Source organism: Meles meles, chromosome 6 (genome assembly GCF_922984935.1).
Source record: "Meles meles chromosome 6, mMelMel3.1 paternal haplotype, whole genome shotgun sequence".
Lineage (NCBI taxonomy): Eukaryota > Metazoa > Chordata > Mammalia > Carnivora > Mustelidae > Meles > Meles meles.
This window is the reverse complement of record NC_060071.1, coordinates 102,264,963-102,292,643: the sequence shown is the minus strand read 5'-3', so window position 1 is coordinate 102,292,643 and position 27,681 is coordinate 102,264,963. Positions and strand designations below refer to the sequence as shown.

The 27,681-nt window shown below is 39.2% G+C and overlaps 2 protein-coding genes, 1 long non-coding RNA gene and 1 other non-coding gene across 9 annotated transcripts in view; 1 reads left to right on the top strand and 3 right to left on the bottom strand.

The window, feature by feature from the left end:
- Positions 1-13,635, bottom strand: part of KLHDC1 (kelch domain containing 1) — a 49,595-nt gene extending 35,960 nt beyond the window's left edge. Inside the window, exon 1 of one of the 3 annotated variants that reach the window (XM_046008839.1) lies at positions 13,257-13,635. In XM_046008839.1, coding sequence (XP_045864795.1) covers positions 13,257-13,352 — 96 coding nt within the window. In that variant the 5' untranslated portion in view covers positions 13,353-13,635. Of the gene's footprint in view, positions 1-3,883; positions 3,933-13,256 lie in introns of those variants that run through there. The other 2 variants (XM_046008840.1, XM_046008838.1) reach the window with 2 other exon arrangements.
- Positions 13,636-21,397: 7,762 nt separating this feature from the next.
- The window catches only part of POLE2 (DNA polymerase epsilon 2, accessory subunit), a 29,198-nt gene continuing 22,914 nt past the window's right edge, over positions 21,398-27,681 (top strand). Inside the window, exons 1-3 of one of the 2 annotated variants that reach the window (XM_046007593.1) lie at positions 21,398-21,484; positions 24,608-24,708; positions 26,232-26,307. In XM_046007593.1, the coding sequence (XP_045863549.1) occupies positions 21,417-21,484; positions 24,608-24,708; positions 26,232-26,307 (245 nt within the window). In that variant the 5' untranslated portion in view covers positions 21,398-21,416. The remainder of the gene's footprint in view (positions 21,485-24,607; positions 24,709-26,231; positions 26,308-27,681) is intronic. The other variant, XM_046007594.1, reaches the window with a different exon arrangement.
- Positions 22,590-27,681, bottom strand: part of LOC123943411 — a 34,324-nt gene continuing 29,232 nt past the window's right edge. For all 3 annotated transcript variants that reach the window (XR_006818635.1, XR_006818633.1, XR_006818634.1), the window contains 2 exons: positions 23,720-23,843; positions 22,590-23,146 (listed from right to left, as the gene is read on the bottom strand). This is a non-coding gene — a long non-coding RNA (uncharacterized LOC123943411). The remainder of the gene's footprint in view (positions 23,147-23,719; positions 23,844-27,681) is intronic.
- Positions 26,929-27,039, bottom strand: LOC123945318. The gene has a single exon (XR_006819162.1). It is a non-coding gene; the product is annotated as a U6 spliceosomal RNA (small nuclear RNA).

Sequence of the window (27,681 nt, the reverse complement as noted above, 5' to 3'; positions counted from 1 at the left end):
ACTGAACATATTTTTTGAGTGCCTACTATGTGCAAGGCATAGTGTTAGGTATTCATTAAATACAGACTCTAGGATCAAGATAAATTTACCTAGTCAAAGTGACAACTCAGAATCTGAATAATCTCTAAAGAAGCTGATAACATAAACAGAACAGTACATTCTGACATTTATGATGAAAAGAGAAAAAAGAATAGAGAAACAATCTTATTTATATTAAGTCTAAAAACTTAGGGATTAAAACAAATCCATATACAAATCCCCAAATTTATTAGTCTGTAAAGTAATTCAAAAAAGCTAGTTTTAAAAATAGCAGTTTAAGAATTTCTAAAGCTATATGATACATATATTATTTATATGCTAAATATTATTTTCTCATTGGTTTGTTAAATTTTAAAAGATAGTATCTTGACTACCAAATATCTGACTTCTACCACTATCCCTCTGACACATACACACAGCAGAAAATCATTCTGTTAATTCGAAGGAAAGCTGCATTCATGTCTGGTTATAGAAGCCATATTAGATGGATAAGTAAGCAAATAATTGTAAGAAGGCGTGTAGTAACCATATGATCTAAGGTTTAACGGCATCAGGCTCTAGTAGCCTCATGAACACACTTTTACAAGGGAAATATTAAAAAATAGATTCTGTCACTATTAAGTCCTTTCAATGTTTCCTAGCTGCTCCCAGGATAGTCTACAATTCTTCTGATTCTGTACTGTACGGTATCTGCTACCCTCCCAAATCTCATCTTGCCTTTCATTCACTATGCTCTAGTCTTCTTTGAGTTGCTAGATTTCTGCAAATTCCTTGCTGCAACAGGGCCTTTATCTGTCCTCTTCTCTCTTCTTGACAGGCTCTCCCAAAATTTGCCTGGTTAACTCCTCATTCTTTGGAAATCAGTTTAAATGTTGCTTCTGTAATCTCCTAGAATAAGGGTAAAGGATTAAGGTTCCTATTAAATGCCTCCTACAGTACTCTGTTTGCCCTTCCAAGTCCTTTGTCTGTATCACATCCACCCACTACCACCAACCCATAGCTTTGTGAGTGCAGGGGTCATGTTTATCTTGTTCTAATTCTGTTCCCAGAACCCAGCACAGTAACTGCACATAAAAGGTAAATGTAATGTTTGTTGATTGAGTGAATGGATACTTGAATAATACTTGTTAAATTGACAGCAGGCTCATCTCAGCCTGATTTAAAAAACAAAAACAAAAACAAAAAACCTCTTTCACTAATCTTTAAATGGGGTGGTACAAAAAAAAAAGAATCAAAGAATTGAAAAATTTGGACTTAGATCCTTGTTTTCTGAGAAATTTCATTCTTAAATTATCCCCTCTTTTCTACATCATCAAGTTTTCCTTCTCTACTAGATCATTCCTATAGATATCCAAATGTGCCTTAATATCACTCACCTTTAAAACAAACCCTCCCTTAACTCCTTCTCCTATTTCTTGGCTTTCTTCACAACAAAACTACCATTCTAACTATAGTGAATGTCCCCACTGTTTCATCTGTCATTTTCTCATCAATCCAGATAAATCTGGCTTCTGAACCCATCATTCCACTAAAATTGTTCTGTCAAGATGACCCTAAAAAAGAAAATTAGTTAACTGAGTAATCTGGAAATATGGCCCAGAGAGACGGAATATACAAAAAAGAAGTTAAGAGACATGAAGAAAGAGAAGAACTTAGTCTAATCAGAATTTCATTAACATGTAATAGAGAGAATGAGGAAGAGGCAATATTTGAAGAGACAAAGGGTGAGAATTTTGCAAAACTGCTGAACATTATTAATCCTTGAGATCTAGGAAGTCCAAACAAGTTCTAAGCATACATAAGCAGAAATCCATACCAAGACACAGTAAAACAACAGAACATCAAAGAAAAAATATATATTCTTAAAAACTGCCTGATAAAAAACAAATCACCTTCAAACAAATGGCAACTAATGACCGAATTCCCATTAGGAACAACCAAGGATTAGCCAATGTGTTTAATGAAAATAACTGTCACCCTATAATTCTATACCCAGTAAAAGAATATATTCTCAGCACCTGGGTGGCTGAGTCAGTTAAGTGTTTGCCATCGGCTCAGGTCATGATCCCAGGGTCCTGGGATGGAGCCCCACATCGGGCTACCTGCTCAGTGGGAAGCCTGCTTCTCCTCTCCCTCTGCTGCTCCCCCTGCTTGTGCTTCCTCTATCTCTGTTAAATAAATAAATAAAATCTTTAAAAATACATATATATTTTAAGAACCAAGGTAAAATAAATTTTCAGGCAAACCAAAGTTGAGACAGTTGGGCAATAATCAACCCTCATTTAAAGAAATTCTAATAGCTGTGTTATTTCAGACAAAAGAAAAATGATCTGCAATTAAAGATCTGAGATGTGTTAAGAAACAGTATGACAAGATATTGGTAAATGTGTGGGTAAATTTAGACCATAAAAAGGGCTAAACTTTTTTTTTATGTTTAATTCAAGGGGAGGGAAACAGGATAAGACTACCTAGGGAAAGGGGTGATTGGACTTTAAATTTTCTTAAGTACTTGAACTCTCTGGGAAGAAAGAAAACTATTACCTTTGAACTTTGCCAAGTATTCATGTTGAAATAGAATAGCTACTACACGGTTAGAAATAAATCATAATTTCTACACAAAGACAAAAAAAAGTGTAAAGAGAACAAAAAACTCCTTAAACAATCCTTGAAATGAGAAAGTTGAGAAGGAGAAGGAAGAGAAATAGAGAGAGGCAAATATAAAACATATCTGGGGAAGCTTGGTTGGCTCAGTCAGTTAAGCAACCAACTCTCGATTTCAGCTCAGGTTAGGATCTCAGGTGGTAAAAGGGAGCCTCACATCAGGCTCCACACTGGGCATGGTACCTACTTAAGATTCTTTCTTTCTCCCTCTGCCCCTCCCCCACCCCACCCATGCTCTCCTTCTTTCTCTCAAAACAAAAACAAAAAACAATAACAAAAAAAAACCCCACATCTGGTGAAAATAGTATATCAGAATCACATTAAGTATAAATTGGCTAAATAAACTCTTCAGATAAAATATACAGAGTGTCAGATTAGACAGAAACAAAATCCAGTTGTTTTCAGGTTATAACACACACATCTAAAATACAAAGATACACAAAGTTACCATCAGAAGATAGAAAAAGGTATACCATGCAAACATTAACCAAAAGAACACTGGTGTAGATGTATTGAGAAAACAGATTTTAAGGCAAGCAATATTACTACAGAGAGAGAGGATCATTACAAAATAATAAAACATTCAACTACCCAGGTAAAATAATTCTAAAGTCATATATACATTAAAAGGTAGCTTAAAATACATTAAAGTAAAAACTGACAGGACCACAGGGAGAAACTAAAAAATCTAGTCAGAGTAGGAATTTTTAATGCCTGTTCATAGTCACTGATAGAATAGGAAATAAAATAATCAAGAAGGATATAAGAGATTTGAACCACACAATCAGCAAGATTGATAAAATAGGCATATATAAAACACTTCACCTGATCATTAGAATATATATTCTTTATAAAAACAAAGGTATAGGGGCACCCGGGTGGCTTAGTTGCTTAAGCAACTGCCTTGCACTCAGGTCATAATCCCAGGGTCCTGGGACAGAGCCCCACCTCAGGGAGCCTGCTTCTCCCTCTCCCTTTGCCTGCCCTCCCCCCATGCTTGTGTGCATGCTCTAATATTAAATAAATAAAATATTTTTTAAAAAAGAAGAACTAAGGTACATTTATGAAAACTGATCACATGCTAGTCCTGAAGGCAAGCTTCAACATATTCCAAAGGACTGGCAACAAAGATAAACCACATTCTGAGTATAACACAATTAAGTTAGAAATTAATAACAGATACCTAACTGGGCGCCTGGGTGGCTCAGTTGGTTGAGCGACTGCCTTGGGCTCAGGTCATGATCCCGGACTTCCAGGATTGAGTCCCGCATCGGACTCCCAGCTCCTTGGGGAGTCTGCTTCTCCCTCTGACCTTCTCCTCTCTCATGCTCTCTTTCACTCATTCTCTCTCAAATAAATAAACAAAATCTTTTAAAAAAAATAACAGATACCTAACCATAAAAATAACATAGAAATTTAAAATATTTTCCCAAACATATGGGTCAAATAAATAATAGCGGAAAGTATAAAATATTGGGATTATAAAATAACAAAATACTGCTCATCAAAATGAAGAAGACAGCTAAAGAATTTTAAGAATTTAAAAATCTCAAAAAGAATGAGTTAAGCATCCAACATCAGAAGTTCAAGAACTAACAACATAATAAACCGATAGAAAGTAGGACATGAAAGGCAGACATTAATGAAATAAAGAAACACAAAAGAGAAGATCAAATAAACCAAAGTTGATGTTTCAGAAGGCTGATAAGCCTCTGGCAAAATTATTCAAAAAAGGAAAGAAAGGAAATTGCCATTAAATGATTTTAGGAACAGAAAAAGGGATACACCTATAACTACTACAGAGATTAAATAGAGGGTATTATGAACAACTTAGATTTATGCCAAGAAAATTTAAAACTAAATGAAACAGATATATTCCTGGGGCTGGTGGTGGGGGGTGAGGGAACCTTACCAAATTTGACTCAAGAAAAAAAATGGAAAATCTGAACAATCCATAGCCTTAAATAGATTGAATGTGAGATTTAAAACCTCCCCTACAAAATACCAGATGGCTTTACAGATGAGGTCTTCCAAACATTCAAAGAATAATTAACTCTTACAAAAACCATCCCAAAAATAAAAGAAGGAACAATACCCAATCCACTTACAAAGGGTTGTAAAAATCCTCCCTTAAGATTAAGAGTCAAGAGACTCTTAATCTCACAAAACAAACTGAGGGTTGCTGGGGAGTGGGGGGGGGGGCGGGGCAGGAGAGGGTGGCTGGGTTATGGACATTGGGGAGGGTATGTGCTATGGTGAGTGCTGTGAAGTGTGTAAGCCTGACAATTCACAGATCTGTACCCCTGGGGCTAATAATACATTATATGTTAATTAAAAAAAAGAAAAAAAAATCCTCCCTCAATAATTAGCAAACTGGACCCAGTAATGTATTTTTAAAAAATTATATTAACTTACGTTTAACCTAGAAAATGCAATATTGGTTTAGCATTATAATACTACTACTATAAATTATCCTGTTACAAGACTAAAGAAGAAAAAATATGATTATCTCAGTATGATGCAGAAAAATCACTCTCTAAAATTCAACAGCCATTCATCGGAAATCAGATGGAAGAAAACTTCCTGAATTTGAAAACGGTTATCTACAAACAAATAAACAAAACACTAACACAAACATCAAACTTAATGGTTAATAATTGAAAACTACTGAGATTAGGAACAGGAAAAAAAAAAAACAGCTTCTATTTAACATTGTACTTTGGGTCTACCAGTGCAGTAAAGAAAATTAAAGGAATAAAATTTGAATGGAAGAAACAAAACTGTCATCACCTGCTGATTATATGACTATCTATATAGAAAATAAAAAGAAAATTAACAGATGAATTATGAGAATTAATGTAAATTAAGAAAGCTTGCCAGAATCAAAAGTATTCAAGGTCACGTGTATTTCAAAACACCAGCAACAACGAGAAAACTTAGTTATAAAAAAATTAACAACAGAAATAAAAAATACAAAGAAATAAATACAACAGAAGATATACAAGATGCCTATGAAAACACTGTAAAACTTTGTCAAAAGACACTAAAAGAAATCCTGAGTAGAGAGATTTACTATATAATTGGAGAAGACTCAGTTCCACAACATGTCTGTCATACTTCTATGATCTAATGATTAAATACAGTAACATAAAATTTCAATAGGGTACTTTATTTGACAATCTCACTCTAAAGTTTATACAAATGAGGAAGCACTGTGAAAACAATTACACAGTTCTTCTAAGAGTTAAATGCAGAATAACCGTATGACCCAGCATTTCAACTCCTAGGTACTCAAAAGAATTGAAAATAGGGGCTCAGCTATTTGTATGCCAATTTCATAGCAGCATTATTCACAGTACACAACAAATGGCAACAACCCAAGTATCCCATCAACAGATGAATGGAAAAGCAGAATGCAGTACAGACATACAATGTATCTTACTCAGCTGTAAAAAGGAGTGAGGTTCTTATACATACTATTACACAGATGAACCTTGAAAACATTGTGGTAAGTAAAATAAACCAGATTCAGAAAATATTGTATTATTTCAATTCTTTATAATATCTAGAAAAAGTAAAATTCATAAAGACAAAAATATTAGAAGTTACCAGGGACTGAGGAAAGGAGTATGAGTTATTGCAGAATGGATACAGAGTTTCTATTTGGAGAAATGAAGAATTTTGGAACTAGACAGAGGTAACACTGTATAATGTTATGAATGTAATTAATGGCACTGAATTGCACATTAAACTATGGGCTAAAATGGCAAATTATAAGTTTTATATATTTCACTGCAAAAATAAATAGTAAAGAAAACTACAAAAGCACAAAAGGCTCTAAAAAGCCAAAATATTCCTGAAGAACAAGACAGAGTGGGTATTTAAACTTCTAATTTAACATTTAAACATTTAAACTTTTAATACAGCTATTGTAATTTACATAATGCGGTTCTGTCAAAAGAATAAAGAGATAATTGGATATAATAAAGAGCCTAAAGGGGCGCCTGGGTGGCTCAGTGGATTAAGCCGCTGCCTTCGGCTCAGGTCATGATCTCAGGGTCCTGGGATGGAGCCCCGCGTCGGACTCTCTGCTCCGCGGGGAGCCTGCTTCCTCCTCTCTCTCTGCCTGTCTCTCTGCCTACTTGTGATCTCTCTCTCTGTCAAATAAATAAATAAAATCTTAAAAAAAAAAAAATAAAGAACCTAAAAACAGATCATACATACATGAAAAGTTGATGTGTGATAGATTGAGTTTGCACATTAGCGCGGAAAGAGGGGACTCTTTAATATATGACACAAGGACAATTGGTTATCCATACAGAAAAAATAATGAAACTGGATCCCTATCTTAAACCAATTAAGCAAACAAAAAATTCATATTAAAAAAGGGTTGTGGGACACTTGGGTGGCTCAGTTGGTTAGGCTGCTGCCTTCAGCTCAGATCATGATCCCAGGGTCCTGGGATTTCTCCCATTGGGCTCCTTGCTCAGCAAGAAGCCTGCTTCTCACTCTGCCTCTGCCTGCTTATGCACGCTCTCTCTCTCTCTGACAAATAATAAAATCTTTTAAAAAATAAAAAAATAAAGGATTGAAACAAGGATGACAAAACTGAAAATTGTTTAGAAGACAATATAGAAAATTTTATGATCTCCATATTGTCAAAGATTAAAGCTGCAGAATGCACAAAGCAATAAGGAAAAGACTGAAATTACATTAAAATGATGGACTTGTGTTGAATAAAAGACAATCATCAAGAAAGCCCAAAGACAAGCTACAAACTGAGAAGACATATTCAATTCATACAATTATATACTTAAAGAATTCCTATAATCAGTTCAACAAAAACAAATAACCCAAATAGACAAATGAGCAAAAGATAGGAACCACCCTTTTTACAGAAGAGGAAATACAAATAGTTTATAATAGTTCATAGGAAAAGACACCTAACTGAAATAATAATCATAGGAAAGCAAATAAAACCACAATGAAATATGTCGCACTCACTGGATTGGCAAAATACTTCAGGCCAGATGGTACCAAATGTTGTCAAGGATATGGAGCAAGGAGGAGGCTCATGGGAGTGCAAATTGATACAAATATTTGGGAAACAGTGACATCTCCAAGTAAATCTGGAGATGTGGATGCCCAGTGACCCAGCAGTCCATTCCTTGGTATGTGCCCTAGAGGGTACGCATGCTCTTGTGCACGTGTAAATAGGAGACGTTATAAAAACGTTCAGTCTAGCACTCGTTAACAATACCAAAAAAAAAAAAAAAGAAACATTCAAATATTCAACAATAATGGAATAGATAAATTGCAGTAAATTCACACAAAAGAATATTGTACAGGACAGACATCAGGTCAGTGAATTCAGGGGTGATTTTCAAGATATTTAACAACCAGGCAGCATGGAAACTGACGAATCAGAATGGACATCAAATCAAAACTGGTACAGCCATGGCAAGGGCACACTAGCCAAATACAAGCAATGTGTGAATTTAAAACACATTTACTAAAAGAATTAAGTCACAAAAGAAAATGTATGCTAGGCTTCCAAAACCAAAAATATACTGTTTAGAGACAGACATGTGTGTGGCAAAACTATAAAGAGTGATTAACTAGAAATCAAGATACTGGTACCCTGTGGGGTGGGAGGAGCACTGTAGTAAGTGAAAGACAAACAAAACTTCTAAGGTACTGTTTCTAGTTGATTTCTTAATCTGGAAGTTAAACATGTTTAACTTAAATGATACTTATTTTACATATCCTTTTTGTACATATGTTTCAAATTTTAAAATTAAGAATCTAAAATTTTCAGAAGTGAATATGAAGTCTCTCACAAAATTCTCAAGGGAAGCTGGAGAACAGCCTCTGACCTCCATGAGGAAGAGCAAGGTCTGAAATTGAGCCAAAGAACAGGACAGGTGAGCTAACCTGTCACTGGGAGGACCATGCCGCAGTTTGTAGCTCTGCCTTTTATGTCAGGGACCTCGATCTTCCTATAGATTCTACTGCTGGGTAAGAATCCGCTTCAGGTCCTCGTTTTTCACCTTTACTCCAAGTCCAAATCTAGCAGATTCATCTAACCGAGTCCAAGCCACTTGCCCACAGCCTAGCCGCAAAGGAGGTTAGAAAAATGAGTACATGACACCCAGCCTCTTTTTATAGGTCAGTTCCTATAAGCTCTACTCAATTCTAGATGCTGGGACTACAACAGGGAACAAAATTTCTATCTTTATAGAGTTTACATTCTAGGGAGGTAGGTAGGAGGTAGTCAGACAACTACAACAAATATCCCTACAAGACTCATTTGATGGGCGATACTACAATAGAGAAAGGAGGTTCAAATTTTGGGCATCTGAAAAGAAGAAGTGTCTTCCACATGACATGAACAGCCTATGTCACGGTCTAATATGTAAAGCAGAACAATTAGGTTAAAGAGAACACATACTTAAGGCTTTTGATACCTATCACTAAACTTCTCCTTAAAAAGGTCATACAAATTTATGCTCGCATTACCAGATTAATTTCCTCATGTCTTGTCAAAAATTTTTTGATATTTGCAAATTGAAGAAGAAAAATCGGTTGGGTTCCTTTGATTCATATTGTATTTCTTCTTGTGTAAGTTGCTTGTACATATCCATTGGTCATTTTTCAATGGAGATACTTTTATTGGTACAGATATTTATAAATCTCTATTTTTGCCAGTCATATATGTTGCAAATATTTTCCCCAGTTTGTCATTAGCCTTTTTACTTTATGCTGTTTAGAAGCATATTTTTTTGCTTTTTTAGAAGTTTTATCTACCAATCTTTTTCCTTCACACTTTTACCCAATTCATTTTTTTCTCAACTTAAAATTTTAAGAGTCACATATTTTCTCTGATATAATATAGCTTAATTTTCCTACATTAACTCTTCAATCCATGGGATGCCTGGGTGGCTCAGTTGGTTAAGCCACTGCCTTCCGCTCAGATTGTGATCCCGGAGTCTGAGGAGTCTGAGGATCGAGTCCTGGATTGGGCTCCCAGCTCCACGGGGAGTATGCTTCTCCCTCTGACCTTCTCCCCTCATGCTCTCTCACTGTTTCTCTCTAAATAAAATCTTAAAAAAACAAAACAAAACAACAAAAAGAAAACACCAAAAAAAACACCAACTCTTCAATCTTAAGGCTTTAATCTATAATTTTCTCTATTTATTGAATAACTGTTTTTCCAGAATTAAAACGCTACCTTTTAAGTATAAAATAGTTTGGTGTGCTAGGCTGTTTATGTAACTTCTTTTCCATTCCATCATGTTAACTCATCTTGCATCAGGAGCACTGCTGTAACTATTACAGTATTGTGTTATGTTTTAATATCTGGCACTGTAAGCCTCTCATTTTGATTCTTTTCAGACACGTTCTAAATTATCTTCCCTTTAAGTCCACATCCAAAACAGAAATATGTAGTTAAGCATATTTATGCAGATATTTTCTATAAGGGAAATTTCAGGGCAAAAATTATTAAGAGCAACTGTGTTATGGAAATAAAACCCTAAGAGGAAAGCATACCACCTACAAACATGATAAACCCCTATGCTTTTCCTCCAAAATTTGGGAAAACTACTCAGAAATTCTAATTGTTCCTTGCAGCAGTACTAAAGTTTGCATGATACTGAAAGGATATGGAAGAAGTAGGTGCAAAAGAATATTCTGGCACCAATTCAAATATGTCACTTACTTTTTCCAGCACTTCCACTCTTACCTCTAGAGAGAGGTAGAACTGTTTTCTGATACACTATCCTACAGAATATGTCTGACAACGAGTAATGAGTAATCTAGACAGTTATCTGTAGGCCATTCAAGCTTTAGGATATATATTTATGAATTTTGACATACATTGTTTTTTGTTAGTAAGGAAGAAAACTACAATTATAACATACAATCTGGAATTATTTGATCATTATTCTTCATTACTGACTACTGGATTACCTCCAGATTCCACGGCCTTTTAGCTATTTTCTGTTCAGAAGGATCTGAATAAAACAGAAGGATTCTACTTTTTCTCATGATATTCGGTGTCTTCTTTCTTACCTCCCATTTTTTCCTTCCACTCATGCCTTAGACATATTTTAGCTGCTGATAATCCCTGGAATTTAAAAAGTACAGGCATACCTTGTTTTATTGCACTAGCTTTACTGCGCTTCACGGATGTTGTGTTTTGTTTTGTTTTTTTCGAACTGAAGGTTCAAGACTTCAGTGGAGGAAGGAACTGCAGACGTGATAGAAATAGCAAGAGAACTAGAATTAGAAGTGAAGCCTAAAGAGGTGACTGAGTTGCTGCTATCTCAGGATAAAATTTGAGCTGATGAGGAGTTGCTTCTTATGCATGAACAAAGAAAGTGGCTTCTTGAGACGGACTCTACTCCTGGTGAAGAGACTGCGAAGATGGTGGAAATGACAACAAAGGATTTAGAATATTACATTTTCTCTTCTTAATCAGGCAGCAGGACGGTTTGAGTACTGACTCCAGTTTTGAAAAAAGTTCTACTGTTGGTAAAATGCCATCAAAGAGCATCACATGCTACAAAGAAATCATTAATGAAAGCAAGAGTCAATTGATAATGCAAACTTCATCACTGTCTTACTCTAAGAAATTTGCCACAGCCACTCAACCTTCAGCAACCACCACCCTATCAGTCAGCAGCCATTAACATCAAGGCAAGACCCTCCACCCGCAGAGATTAAGACCTGCTCAAAGCTCAATGATGGTCAGCATTTTTTAGCAATATGGTATTTTTAAATTAGGGTATGCATATTTTTTAGACATCTTGCCATTGCACATTTAATAGACTACAGTATAATGTAAACGTAACCTTTATATGCACTAGGAAACCAAAAAATTCATTTGACCTCCTTTACCGTGGTGGTCTGGAATCAAACCCCCAACATCCAAGGTATGCCTGTAGCAGACTCTAGTTAAAGCTGTAAGGCACTTTTCAGAGCAGTCCTAACAGCACTCTACTCATTGGATCAATAAATAGTCTATTCACTGACTACAACCTGAACGAACACCTGGAATCTTATCAATTACACGATTTTCAAGATTAAAAGGAGATAAAAATATTCAGACATTTCATTTGTAGACCCAAAAGAAATATACACTATCACCAGATCTGAGATAGTGGATTACTACTTTAAATGAGATTTTTTTCACTTAACTTTTACAACATTAAGAATCAATATAACAGAGGAAGTTTGACACCTCCATCTTCAAGTGGCAGAGCTCAAAAACAATCAAAATATTTCTTCTGCATAAAGCCATCATTATATCTAGGCTCTTTTTCTATGAAGAACAAAGGGTGGAAATATTAGACATTGAGAAAGCAGAGTCATCAAATTTATGTTAGTTTATCATGGAAAAAATAGCCTTTGGAAATCCAGTATACCTACCTTGGAATCTCCTGCCCTTGAGGTCAAATAGCCATTATTCATTCTCATTGACTCATTCTCTTTGACTCATCATGCTTATTTTTAATGGGGCTATTACTTACCTTACAGGGTATGGAAAAGATTATATAAGATTAAGGATATGTAAGTTCCTAGCACATGCCAGGTATAGTAGGCACTCAAAGGTTAGTTCTAATTTTCCCGTCCTGATACTGCACCAAATTAAAAATAAACACACAAACAAAACAACAACAAAAACCGATTTGGATCTGAGAATCATTTAACAGAGATAGTATGTACTTTATTTCAGTGAGTGATTCAGTCATGTTACATCTGTCACATAATAGTATCGAGACAGTCAGAAAATGTAGGTTCTACTTCCAAGAGAACTTCCAGATGGCTTGCCTTTTTTTAAAAAAACCTGTAAACCGAAGTGGTTGGCATATATTCCTGAACTGTTTTTTGGCTTTAGAATCCTTGGTTCTATAATCCTATGATTATAAAACAAAACAAATACACACATTCAAACCTCTCTTGTAATAAACATTTAAGCAATTTTTAGTATATTGTTGCTAATATGCCTCTATTTTGAGGCTCGAAAAAACTTCGTAATTACCCAATGATAAAGGAATGCCACTAAAAATCGCTTAGAAATATTCAAATGCTTCAGTGATTTCAATATTCCGAATCGCGCTGTAGCAATAGGGAAATATTTACAAAATAATACAGCACGGCGTCCTCGTCGTGCCTGTAAGTCTGCGCAAGCATTTAGAGATAATTAATCGCGCAGAGACGAACTTAGCGTTGGCCAGACCGGGGGGTTACTGGACAGCTGTGGGGAGTCGGGGGGAGGGGGGCCGGAGAGTGGGAAGAGCCCCGGAACGCGGGTTTGAAGGCTTTCAAAGTGGAAGCAACGGCGGGGCGGCGTCAAGCCCTGGCGCGACGGGGAGAGCGGCCCACGGCGGAGGGACAGGCGGGGCGCTGGAAGCGCCGGGCGCGCCGGACCCTGGCCGCGGACCGGCCTCCGCCTCGGGGCCGGGTGTGGGCGGGCGCTCGGCGTCCGCTCGGGCCCAGAGGCCGGACGGGCTCCCGGCGCGAGTCCGCCCCGTCCCGCCTCTTCCCCTTACCACGTAGCCCCCCCACACGTAGAGGAAGTTTCCGTCCACCACGGCGCAGTGGCCGCTGCGCTCCTCCGCCACGCAGAACGGCTGCGAGTCCGCCATCCGCGCCGTCGCCGGGTCCAGCCGCTGGGCGCGCCGCAGCCCCTGCCCACGGAGCGGCCTCTCCTCCCGCCCGGCTCTTCCACGCACGAACGGAACGCGTCGAGGGTCGAGATTGGTGGGAAGGCGGAACGAGTGCGTCTGCGCCGTCCCGCAGCCGGCCCGGGAAGCCCGGCCCAGGGTGGCGTTGCGGGTTAGGGATGCTCGGGTCTGAATAGTGAGGGTGGTGCCTTGACTTCGGAGCCCTGCCACCTGCTGATTTCTTTCCGCTTGGGACCGCGTTGTTTTGGCATTACGACCTAACTGTGTATCTTATTCGCTCGATAAATAGACTTCTGGTTCATAGTGTTGCTGCTGCTGTGACATAATATATTAATTAACTAATGCTTTGTGTGGGTTTCCTTTTCCATTCAACCTCCAGCAAAGACGGTTATACAAGAATGGAGGGTGAGTGTGTGTGTTTGTATGTATTTATTAGAAATAAAGAAATATTTAATATATATCATATTATATATGTATACATGTATGTATATGTGTATAATATACTAATTACATAAATACTATATATTATATAATAATTACAATAATGTAATGTATAATACATATATGTATGTGACATAATATATTACAATATATTAAAATATAATGTGTGTGTATGTATGTGTGTGTGTGTGTGTATATATCTATATATATATATCTTTGTTTTTCATTAGGGATTTTCTAAAACGTCTTCCAGCAAACTACAGCCTGGGGGCCAAAGTCACTCTGCTGCCTGCTTTTTTTACTGCCCACAAACTAAGACGATTTTACATTTTTAGATGGTTGAAAAAAATCAAAAGAAGAATGCTGTTTTGTGATTGGTGAGATTGAGAAGATCAAATTTCATCATCTGTCCATGATGTTTTATTGACACACAGCCACCCTAATTTGGTTAAACGTTGACTGTGGCTGCTTTAACCCCACAACCATAGGGTTGAGTGGCCTGAGTTGAGCAGTTGCAACAAAGACCATATAGCCCACACTGCTGGAAATATTGACTGTTTGGCCCCCTGCAGACAAAGCTGGTGAACCTTTGTCATTAAATGATGCTATGGCCAGGAAGGAAGATGATAATTCTACCAGTGTCTGTAAATGCGCCTGTCCAGAATCATTCTTTGAAGAGCTTGTGGCTGCTCAAGACTCAGAACAAGTTCATTTATTCATTCATCAGTATATATTAAGTACCTGGTTAATGTAGAGTGTGGGTTCTCAGGCTCTATTAGACTGGAAACACTGAAGGACTCAAGTATTATTGACTCTCCAGAAACTGGTACCAAGTAGATACTAAATAAATATTTGTTGACTAAATGAGCAAAAAGACAAAGTGAATTTTTAAAAGTTTTTTAAAAAAGATATTTATTTATTTATTTCTTTATTGATTGATTGATTTGACAGACAGAGATCACAAGTAGGCGAGAGGCAGACAAAGAAGAGAGGAGGAAGCAGGCTCCCCGCGGAGCAGAGAGCCTGATGTGGGGCTCAATCCCAGGACCCTGGGATCATGACCTGAGCTGAAGGCAAAAGCTTAACCCACTGAGCCACGCAGGCACCCCAAGACAAAGTGCATTTTAAGATGAATAAAACATAGCTCTAACACGGGCTTCTAAGTCCAGTCAGAGGTAAAGATATATAAAGAAATAGATGTGGCGTAGGATGAGGAGTTGTATAATTGAAATGTGGACAAAATACAGCAGAAAAATGGGAAGAAAAGATGTGATCTATTGAGGAAGGGGGTGCACAAAGAGAGACACTTGAATTTTCTTAAAAGTTGTATGAAGAGTTTAGGATGACTAGAATGATTATAGAGAGCAGCCAGGGATGTAGTTGAGGCAGGAAATCACACAGTTTTGTTCATTATGCCAAGGAGTCTAAACTTTAACTGTAACCCAAAATGGTCTTAAGTGAGGAGTAAATAATGTAACTTAATTATTAGAATATTTACTTTTTTGGGGTGCCTGGGTGGCTCACATGGTTAAGCGTCTGCTTAGGCTCATGTTGTGGTCCCTAGGTCCTGGGATGGAGCCCTACACCTGGCTCCCAGCTTAGCGAGGAGTCTGCTTCTCCCTCTCCCTCTGCCTCTTCCCCTGCTTATGCTCTCTCTGTCTCTGTCTCTCCCTCTCTCTCTCTCAATAAATAAATAAATCTTAAAAGAAGAAGAAGAAGAAGAAGAAGACGACGACGACGACGACTGCCTGTGTGGTTCAGTTGTTCAGTGGCTGCCTTCAGCTCAGGTCATGATCCCAGGGTGGTGGGATCGAACCCCACATCAGGCTCCCTGCTTAGCAGGGAGCCTGCTTCTCCCTCTCCCACTCCCCGTGCTCCTAACTCTGTAAAAAATTGAATTAAATTTAAAAAAAGAACATTTACTTTGGATTGTGGGGCAAATGGGGGAGTCAAGACTGAAGACAGAAAGATGGGCAACATCCAGCACAGGTCTGGTGTACAGTAGGTACTCAGTAAATGGTGGTAGCACTAGTAGTAGTTATTAATATATGTAACCCACATGCTCATGGGTGGGTCTTTGTCCCAGTAACCCCATTTCCACCTGCAGTGGAGTTCCAAAGCCCTCTCCAAGATTTCTGTGAATTCTTAGGATTATAATCTCATAGTCACTTCTGCCTTTAAACTCCTCCTGCTACTGAAATAATTCTACTCACAGACTTATGGATCTTCTCCCTATGGAATGTGCTCTATCTCTTCTCTGATGCATTGTTCCTGACATGAGACTCAGAAGCCTACTGTACTTTCTTTAAAAACCCACTCTTAGAAGTCATTTGTATTTCTACTAAATTTTACTGACATGAAAGATAAGAGTAAAAAGACAATAGAGGCGGGATTTATATCATAGAAAGAAAATAATTCCAAACAGAACATTATATACCCTTGTTCCTCAAACTCCATTAGCCACACCATCATTGTGGCTTTTGTCAAAGATGAAGTCAGGGGCGCCTGGGTGGCTCAGTGGGTTAAGCCTCTGCCTTCAGCTCAGGTCATGATCAGGTTCTCTTGTAGGCAGGGAGCCTGCTTCATCCTCTCTCTCTCTCTGCCTGCCTCTCTGCCTACTTGTGATCTCTCTCTGTCAAATAAATCTTTAAAAAAAAAAAGATGAAGTCAGACACTGGTTAAGGAGGTAAGGATAGATTTTTTTTTTTTTTTCAGTAGTAAACTACCCTCATAAGGAAGGCGGTCCAGTATGACCTGAAATCAACTTCGTGGAAACAGAAGGCTGGAGACTTTTGAAAGGCAGGGATGTGCTTATGGGAAGGCACTGGGGAGTGCTGACAGTGGGGGTGATCCATGTGACTAAGCCATCTGGGCTTGCTAAGGAGCCTAACCAGGGAAGAAACAAACTTCTATCTTTATGACCAGAACTGGTGGTGCAAGTTAAAGCAAGGCCCCCCCAAAGTTAGGCCTTTATCTTCCCACTCAGGAACTGGGATTGAAACCCACAATTCTCTCCCTGAATGTATGCATTTCAAAAGGATCTCTCTTCCATCTTCAGAGAAATGGTTTAGGATGGTAGATTTACATCTTTTTTTTTTTTTAAAGATTTTATTTATTTATTTGACAGAGAGAGATCACAAGTAGATAGAGAGGCAGGCAGAGAGAGAGAGAGAGAGAGAGAGGGAAGCAGGCTCCCCGCTGAGCAGAGAGCCCTATGCGGGACTCGATCCCAGGACCCCGAGATCATGATCTGAGCCGAAGGCAGCGGCTTAACCCACTGAGCCACCCAGGTGCCCTAGATTTACATCTTAAAGACAGAGAAAGTATTTATAATTGCAAACTTTCTAAAGTAACTGCTGTAAGAGAGGGCTCCGGATCTATCTGCCTACCACCAGAGTTGGAACTGGAACAAACAAAATTCTCCCAGCGGCCTTGACCCCTCTAAGAGGTACTGGGGGTCATTCTAGGGGATGTGACCTTGAGCTGTTAGGAACTAAGCTAGCGTTCAAGTCTCTAAGTGTGTATAGGTGGGAGGTGTGGGGGATGAAGCTGTAGTTTGCTGCTCCTCAATCTAAAAAATATACCTAGAATTGAGCTTGTCGGCTTATAAGGTATGAACATCTTCAACTTTACTGGATAATACCAAGTTGCTTTCCAAAGTATTTGTAACAATCTGTATGCCCATCAGCAGTAGATAACAAGTCCAATTGCTTTTAGTCCTTGATATCATCTACGTTTTTAATTTTGCCAACCAGGTGACTATAAAAAAGTGTATTGTCCTGATTTCAAACTATATTATAAAGCTATAGCAATCAAAACAGTACGGCATTAGCATAAAAATAGATATATAGATTGATGGAACAGAAGAGAGAGCTTGGAAATAAGCCCATACATATACAGTTAATTAATTTATGACAAAGGAGCCAAGAATATACACAATGGGAAAAGTGTCTCTCCTTAATAAACAGTATTGGGAAAACTGAATAGCATATGCAAAAGAATGCAACTGGACCCTTATCTTACACCATACACAAAAATCAACTAAAAATGGACTTTACTGGGGGCACCTGGGTGGCTCAGTGGATTAAGCCGCTGCCTTCGGCTCAGGTCATGATCTCAGGGTCCTGGGATCGAGCCCCGCATCGGGCTCTCTGCTCCGCAGGGAGCCTGCTTCCTCCTCTCTCTCTGCATGCCTCTCTGCCTACTTGTGATCTCTCTCTCTGTCAAATAAATACATTAAAAATCTTTAAAAAAAATGGACTTTACTTAAACATTCAACCCAAAAGTGTATAACTCCTAGAAAAAAAAGGGGGGGTTAGCTCTCTGACATTGGTCTTGGCAGTGATTTTTTTGGAGATGACATCAAAAGCACAGGCAACAAAAGCAAAAATAAGCAAGTGGGATTGCATCAAACTAAAAAGATTCTGCTGGGAGCACCTGAGTGGCTCAGTCAGTTAAGCGTCTGCTTTTGGCTCAGGTCATGATCCCAGGGTCCTGGGAACCCTGCATCACATTGCATCCGGCTGCCTGCTCAGCAGAGCATCTGTTTCTCTGTCTCCCTCCGTGGCTCCCCCTGCTTGAACTCTCTTCCTTTCTCTCTCTCTTAAATAAATAAAATCTTTAAAAAATAAAAAAAAATCTGCCCAATAAAGGAAACAATCAATAAAATCAAAAGAATGGGAGAAAATATTTGCAAATTAGATACCCAATAAAGGTTAATATGAAAAACATGTAAAGAATTCATCAAATTACAAAAACAAACAAAAAAACAGACAACTGGATTATAAAATGGGCAAATGACCTGAATAGACATTTTTCCAAAGACGATATACAAATGGCTAACAGGTATACGAAAGGTGCTCAGTATTACTAATCATTAGGAAAATGCAGATGAGACAAAACTGCAATGAGTTGTCACCTCATACCTAGTAGCACAGCTGGTATCAAAACATCAAAAGATAAGTACTGGTGAGGATGTGGAGAAAAGGGAACCTTCCTGCACAGTTGTTGGGAATGCAAATTGGGTACAGCTATTATGGAAAACAGTATGGAGGTGCTTCAGAAAATTAAAAATAGAACTACTTTGTGATCCAACAATCTCATTTCAAAGTATATATCTGCAGGAAATGAAATCACTATTTTGAAGAGCTATATCTACACTCCCATGCTCATTGCAGCATTATTAGGGAATAGCTGAGATATGTAAACAATGTAAGTGTCCATCAGTGGATGAATGGATAAAGAAAATGCGATATATATATATATATATATATGCACATGGAATATACGTTGTAAATATACAATGGAACATTATTCAGCCTTAAGAAAAAAAGGGGCACCTGAGTGGCTCTGTTGGTTAGGCGTCCAACTCCTGATTTCTGTGCAGGTCATGATATCAGGGTTGTGAGATTGAGCCCAACGTCAGGCTCCACATTGGGCGTGGATTCTCTCTCCCTCTCCCTCTGCTCCCCATTCTGCTTGCATGTGCGAGCCCTCTTTCTCTCTTTCTCAAATAAATAAATCTTAAAAAAAAAAAAAAGCCCTCATGGAACTGCATTCTTCCAATATGTACTAGTGGGCGAAGAGGTAATGAATTAGTGTAGTGAACATGAGAGGAGGAACAGGTTCGAGAGGGAAGATGGTGAGTTCATTTGGGGGCATACTGAGTTGGATTTGAAGCAAAGAGAAATAGGGGCTAGATATATGGATTTTGGAGTCATGAAGTATTAGGACTTTTGAGTTAGCCAGGTGAAGGAGATTTGGATGGCAAGTTGGTGCTAGCTGTTGGCAGGAGACCTTTGCATAAAGCTGCCTAACCCAAGAATCCGAGACTCACAAGAACCTAACCCTGTATTTTCCTGTATTTTCTCTAGTAGCAATGATTAATTATTTGCTAATACGGTGTTGGTGGTGACTTTACAGAACATAACTACCTCAAATAATGAGAATCAGACTGTATGTTTCTCTGTTTTTACTTCTTCAACTTTCTTACATAAATGTTCAAATTTTCTTTGCAATGTTTTTGTCCTCAGAATATATTCCACTGAAAATAGAGAACTGTGTTCAATAATTTCTCTATGATGTTATAGTTCCAATTTAATGCACAGTTAGGTGTATTGATTTGGATGTGCTTTCAATTTTAAGTTTACTTTTTTCTTTTCTATTTTTTGAGTAATGTAAGACATATAAATGAGTCTATGGTTGAAAGTCTTACTAGAAAGAAAGCCTCACTCCCATCCTTATCCCCTACTGTCCTTTACAATTAGCCATTTTGGGGCTTCTGGGGGGCTCTGTCGGTTAAGTCTCTGACTTTTGATCACAGGGCGGTGAGTTCAAGCCCTGCATTGGGCTCAACACTAGGCATGGAGCCTACTTAAAAAAAAAAAAAAGTGAATACACACACCAAAAAAGTGAATACAGTTAGCCGTTTTTTCAGTGTCTAGTAAAACATTCAGGTTTTTAAAAACAGAAAATCACGTAAATACATATACATGTATGTATTCTTATTTCCTCTCCTTTATCATACTTAAAAAAAAAAGATTTATTTATTTATTTATTTATTTGACACAGAGAGAGAGATCACAAGTAGGCAGAGAGGCAGGCAGAGAGAGAAGGGGGAGCAGCCTCCTGCTGAGCAGAGAGCCCAATGTGGGGCTTGATCCCAGGACCCTGAGATCATGACCTGAGCCGAAGGCAGAGGCTTAACCCACTGAGTCACCCAGGCGCCCCTATCACACTTAAAAAAAAAAAAGTTAATCTTATACGCTGTATATCAGTACTTAGAAATTGTCCTCTTGTTTCACAAGGCTGCGTGTTCACTTATAAGCACTCGATGGTTTTGTTCAACTCATTGGAGCAAGCGTTTTAAGGCGCAGCCGATTAACAGTGCACTCGCTGGAATCAGACCACATCACCTACCGAATGTTTCATCTTGAGGAAAACATCTACCGTCTTTGCGTCTGTTTTCTCACCTGTCCAATGAGGGTGTTGAAAATAGCCCACCGTCCCTTCAGTTTTATGAGCAGTACTATAGTGCATGTATTTCTAGCGCTTATGATTTTCCATGGAACAAAGGAAGCCCTCAACTTAAATGCAAAGCAGGATGGGTGGGGATGGTGGTGATTTGCAGCAGCTTCAAGTGAATATCGGGGAAAACCCTGTGGAAACACAGAATATTTCCAGAGCCTGTGTGAAGTAGAGAACAGTAGTACATAGGAGCCCCCGGGTCTGGGATGGCCGGACGGGAGTCCCAGAAAATGACAGCATGGAGGGCGGCGATGTGACTGTAGGTCAGGAACGGGCTTGGGATAAGGAAACGCATTCCTGACCAGACACCAGGATAGGACGCTTTCGCCCTTCAGCCTCCGGGCAAAAAAAGAGTGCGGTGTCGTTTCCCCCTTTAGCCGGCCAGGCACCCGCCACTGGGAGCTGTCAGCGGATAAGCCGGGACTGAGGCGGAACTTGAGGGTTCCCAGCCTGGGCGGGGTCAGGGGCCTGGCGAGCCGGGGCGGGGATGGGACAGGGAAGGGGGCGGAGCAAACCCGGGAAGGGGCGGGGCCGCTACCGTGGCGCCAAAACGCGAACATGGCGCCGGAGCGGCTTCGAAGCCGGGCGGTCTCTGCCTTCAAGCTGCGCGGTTTGCTGCTCCGGGGGTGAGTCTTCCCGGGGCAGCTTACGGGACGGGGCAGCCAGGGCCAGGCGACCGCGCGGGGCAGCCGTACGCGCCGCGCGCCGGTAGGCGGCTTGGCCTTCAATCTCAAAGACCCTTGAAAAACTTGAAGAAGTGAAATTGATCTGGCAGGGTCTAAAGGCTGTTTCCCCGAGTCGAAAACGTTTCTCCCAGGTGGGATGTGGCTTTCCTCCAGCATGTGGCCCGTGGAGCCGGAGAAGCGGCGGTCTGTGTCGCGGCAGCGGTTTATTGGCACTGTGATTTAAGCACTTCTCAGCTCCCCTCCCCCAAGTCTGTGCCTTAGCCAAATGGGAATAATAACAGAGCGACTTCACGTTGTTTGTGAATCATCAGTTGAGCGACCTGGGAAAGCCCCTATGCGTGTCAGTAGTTGTTACCTTATTTTGTGAAAATTGTGAGCCCTCCCCGTTCTCAAATTTGGGTCAGGTATTATTCCTGAGTGAGAATTCCTAGAGAGTGAGTTAAAAAGTGGGTAAGTTTGAAGCACATTCCTAGATTCTCCTCTTCCCCCTTAAACATTCCCTTTAGAACTTATTTGATAGGTCTCCTGGCCATAATCATGTTTTCCTGTACTTACAGAATGCACTTTTCTAAGATTTTTCTAAGTCTGTTTTGCTTTTTAGAATACAGTATTTTTTCAATACATATTTAAATACCTGCTGGATGGAATATACTTTTTTTGGGTCCCAGATTATGATTGCATTTGCCAGGGTGTGGAGAGGTTTTGTTTGTTTTCGAAATAATGAGTTTTATGAGCCTTTTATCTTTGCTTTTGGTTTAGTGGTGAACAAGGGCAAGAGTGGATATGCCCTGGGAGAAAATAATGAATTTTGTTCATTTCATCCCTAACATTTTGCAAATATGAGCAGTTGATCAATTAAATTTTCTTTCTTTCCTCTTAGAAGTTGACCTAATACTCATTCATTAATTAATTTAGTCAGAAATATGCTGAAATCCTGTCTACACAGGATCTGGGCCAGATCGTGTATAGCTTTACAGGGTTTGGTCTATCCTAAGATCACTGTGCTGCGGGAAGGAGTACAAGAGACAGGAAGACACTGTGGAGCTTGAGGAACAGATAGCATATTAGTTATTTATTGCCGTGTAACAAATTACCCCAAAATTTAGAGGTTGAAAACAGCACACTCTTTATTATCTCACTTTTTCTGTGGTCCAGGAATTCAGGTAGGCTTAGCTGGGTGTTTTTGTTTGTTTTGTTTTGTTTGCTTTTTTTAAAAATTTGACAGACAGAGATCACAAGTAGGCAGAGAAGCAGGCAGAGAGAGGAGGAAGCAGGCTCCCTGCTGAGCAGAGAGCCTGATGAGGGACTCTCCCAGGACCCTGAGATCATGACTCAAGCCCAAGGCAGAGGCTTTAACCCACTGAGCCACCCAGGTGCCCCTTAGCTGGGTCCTCTTAGCTTCAGGGTCTCTCATAAAGCTGCAGTCAAGATGGGGTCATCTCAAATGTCTGTTGGGCAGGATTTGCTTCCAAGTTCATTCGGTGGTTGGCAGGATTCAGTTCTGCCGCCGCTCTTGGACTTGGGGCATCAGTCCTTGTTAGCTGTTGGTTGGAGGCCACCCTCAGTTCCTTGCTATGTGGTCCTCTCCAACATGGCAGCTTCCTTCATCAAAGCCAGCAAAAGAAAGAGTAAGACAGAAGTCACAGTCTTCTGTAACCTAATCAAGGAAGTAATATCTTGTTGTTTTAAAAATTTTACTTTTAAAATTACAGTACAGGAAAATGCTCCATTACTTTTACTATAGTATTATTAGAAGCAAGTTACTAGGTCCAGCCCATACTCAAGGCGAAGGACTGCACATGGTTGTGAATACCAGGAGGCATGGATTATTAGGGGTTGTTTTAGAATTCTGTCTACCATGGATATTAAGTAGTTCACAGTTATTTAGTTTCACTTGTGAAAAGGATCCCAAGAAAGAAATGCTCTGGTAATGTATAACATTGTAACTACTCTAGAATAAAAGAAGGACTTCATTAAAGAAGTGGTTTGAGCTGACTGTTCAAGGATGAACAGGACTTGAGTAGGTGAGGAAAAGAGCAGGGAGAAATGACCATATAAAGGCCCTGAGGCAGGAGAGCACTGGAGGAGCCTAAGGAGATTTGGCAGGGGCCACATACTATATCCTAAGAGCTGTCCCACCATCCACCCAAAATGTGTGTGATTTTCAGGACTCACCAAATATCTGTGGACCACCTTCAGGATGCTTGGCACTCTGCCAGAGGATGACACAGTTCTAGTTTCCAAGGAGCATCGTCCATGATAAATTGGAGAGTTGTGATACCCACACATGAAACAATCACTGAGCAACCCAAGTTAAGAACAATTAGTGTGATGACTGTAACAATAACAATAACAATAACGTTAAGTGTGAAGTTGTATGCTACAAACAGAATGGCATGCAATTAGTTGATTGTTTAGACAGTGTTCATTCTGAGCCCTATGGGTATTTAAATCAGGGATTTGTGTGGATTTTTTTTTTTTTTTTTTAAAGTTCGGTCTTACTGGGTTCTTTTGGAGCCAAGGGATTCTTGTGATTTCAATAAGTGTTGCTTCTATGACTATATTCATATATCATAGTTTTTTTCTAGTCTAATTTTCTAATTTTAAGATTGAAAACAGCAATGAAATTACTAAAATTTACTTTAAATGCATCAGCAAACCAATAAATATATACTTAAGTGTCTGTTATGTTCAGGACATTGAAGCAAATGAAGTCCTGCCTTAAATGTAAGGCGATAACTGGTACAAAGCTATTGTGATGTGTCAGATCTGAGGTGTATAGGAGTTTTAACAATTAAGAAGGGAGGGGAGGTTGCAGCAGGTAGGGCTGGTCTAGGAAGCCTTCCTCAAAAAAGATGTGATTTGGGGCTTTAAAAATGGTTATGTTGGCTGGGGAGAAATGGAAGATTTGTTCAGAGAGGAGTGGAGAGGTGAGCACTGCTTGCAGTGAAGTGTGAACAGATTTTAGTTTCAATGCCACATTGATGAGTGTTTGTCAGTTCTGGGCATAAAACTTTGAGCCTCGGTGACCAGTGGCCTTCCATATCTTTTCTTTCCATTCAGGGAAGCCATTAAGTACCTCACAGAAGCTCTTGAGTCTATCAGTGAAGTAGAGCTTGAAGATGCACTGGAAAAGATCATCGATGCTGTTGAAAAGCAACCGTGTAAGTGACATTCTCTGATAGCTCTTAAATTGTTAATATAGTTTTATACCCCCGATTACATTTATAAATTTCAGTGGAAGTTGAGGATTCCATATGAAGATATTGCAAGGTTATGAGACATACCCATGGTAGCACTTCTTCCCAAGGGGTAACTTCTAGTTCCATTGCAACTTCAGGACTTTCCCCAGAGACTCCTAAAGTTCTTTCTTCTCATGGAGCTGTCATGGCTAGCTGTCCTGCACTTGACTTCTGATTTTGATCTGGTGCTTACAGTCACTTTTGTCTCTCTGCATACCTACTACTTTGTCTTTTTTTTTTTTTTTAAGATTTTATTTATTTATTTGTCAAAGAGAGAGCAAGAAAGAGTGCAAGCACAAACAAGGGGAAAGGCAGGCAGAGGGAGAAGCAACCTGATGTGGATCATGACCTGAGCCAAAGGCAGATGTTTAACTGACTGAGCCACTCAGGCGTCCCCCTACTACTTTGTCTTACTTAGGTTTGGAACTCCTAAACACTTTGGGGGGGAAAAGAATAAGTGAGCAGGGCTAATTCTCCCTTCTGGCTTCAGCCATTCTCAAGGGATCTTTTTATTAAATATTTAACCTTTTACCACAAACATGGACCTACAAAGGAGGAATGCTCTTCTTCTAGGCGTAAACGTCCAGTGCTTCTAGAGCACTGAGGGACAGAAGCAAGTGCGGCTTCCTCTGAGGCATTATATTGATCTAGTTTCTTCGATTATGTAGGAAGACATACATTCCATGATAGACGAGAAATTACTGTTACGTCTTATTTTCAGTTGTAAAGGCAGAATTTTAAATATACCTTTGCTTTTAAAAACTGCTTTATAGTTGAAAATTTAGAAAATTATTACTTATGAGAAAGTAGTATATATTCCTTTAAGATGGCGCATAGTGTCTTTGAGAACAAAACAAATTGTTCAAGGGTGTCCACTCTGGAATCAGGCTGGCCATCTATACTTTCTAGCTGTGTTCTTGGGGAATTTATTCAGTCTCTCAAAGTTGTACTTCCTCCCCCTTTAAGATATTAGCATATGAACAACAACCTATCTGTAAGGATATCTAATGTGAAGTACTTGTGAAGTACTGAGCATAATGTCACACATTTATTAAGGGCTTAATAAGTGGTAGCTGTTATATCTGTTACTATCATGCCTGTGGAAACACAGCATTGGTGCTGGAAAGTTCTACTAATGCAACTAACCTTCTTGAACCTAGGAGTTTACAGAAGTGTTTATACAACTGAGTTTATATTATTAGTCTTTAGAAAAGTAAGGCATTTGGCTGTGTATTAGGATATTACAAGCGTATCTGAGTGTAAAAAGATGAAGGTTTTTGAGATATGGCTTCTGTTATTGTTCTGACCTAATCCTTTTTTTGTCCTAAAAACTATGTAATGAGAATCTTATCTTTGCAGATTATTTTTAGGAAAAGAGCTATCTGTGGAAATAAGTAATTTTTATGCCTGTTTCTGAAATTGAACTTTGAAATTCTCTTTTTCAGTGTCATCAAACATGATTGAACGGTCTGTGGTGGAAGCGGCGGTCCAGGAATGCAGTCAGTCTGTAGATGAAACTATGTATGTGGATAAAATGAACTTCCCCCCTGCTGGCAATATGAAGTGCTTATTTTATTTTTTCTTTTTTTAAAGATTTTATTTTTATTTATTTGACAGACAGAGATTACAAGTAAGCAGAGAATCAGGCAGAGAGAGAGGAAAGCAGAGAGACCGATGTGGGACTCAATCCCAGGACCCCCAAGATCCTGACGGAGCCGAAGGCAGTGGCTTAACCCACTGAGCCACCCAGGCGCCCCTGAAGTGCTTATTTTAAATGATTTTCTTGGGGAAAGAATTAGTGATCAACCTTTCTACAGTGGTTATTTTTTAGTGTTTCTTTCTTTACTTTTTTAAAAAATTAACATATAATGTATTATTTGTCTCAGGGGTACAGGTCTGTGATTCATCAGTCTTAAACAATTCACAGCACTCACCATAGCACATACCCTCCCCAGTGTCCATAACCCCGCCCCCCTTTTCTTCCTTGCCCCTCCACTCCAGCAACCCTGTTTGTTTCCTGAAATTAAGAGTGTGATTTGGCTTGTCTCCCTCTCTGGCTTTATCTTGTTTCATTTTTCCCTCCCTTCCCTATGATCCTCTGTCTTGTTTCTCAAATTCCTCGTATCAATGAGATCATATGATAAAAATATAGAATGCTTCATGAATTTGCATATCATCCTTCCTTGCACAGGGGCCATGCTAATCTTCTCTGTATCATTCCAATTTTAGTATATGTGCTGCTGAAGCGAGCACTCTTAGTGTTTTTCTTTTAAGTGATAGCTGGCATTATAAACCTCATTAAGTGACTCATCTTTACTATTTTTTTCCTGGAGATTTGAGATTACAGTGTTGTTTATACCATTAGTAACTTTTGCCACTATCCATTGGATCTGAGTTTATATTATGTATGCTATCAATAAATTGAATTTTCAGAAGTATACTTTGCTTTTGCTCTTAGGAAAGTGGGGGGTCCAAAGGAGTTCAGCAGCTTATGTTGGGTCCCATGGTCAATGACAGAGAGGATAGAACCGTAGTTTATGATACTTTACACTAACTCATGCTATGAGAACTTAGGAATTTATATGGGAATAATTTTGGGGGGTTTCATTTCCAGGTGTCCCTCTTTCTTTTCCTCTTTTGAATAGGATACTTTCCAAATTCACAGGGTTTAACTGGGAGGAAAACAACTGGGGAAATGGACAGAGAGTATTAACTTTATAATAGTTTTTTTTCCTCTTTGGGGCAATGGGGATCATTGACAGGAGTCATTATTTTATTTATTTATTTATTTAAAATATTTTATTTATTTGATAGAGAGAGAGAGAGTACAAGTAGGGGGAGAGGCAGGCAGAGGCAGAGGGAGAAGCAGACTCCCCACTGAGCAGGGAGCCCTGT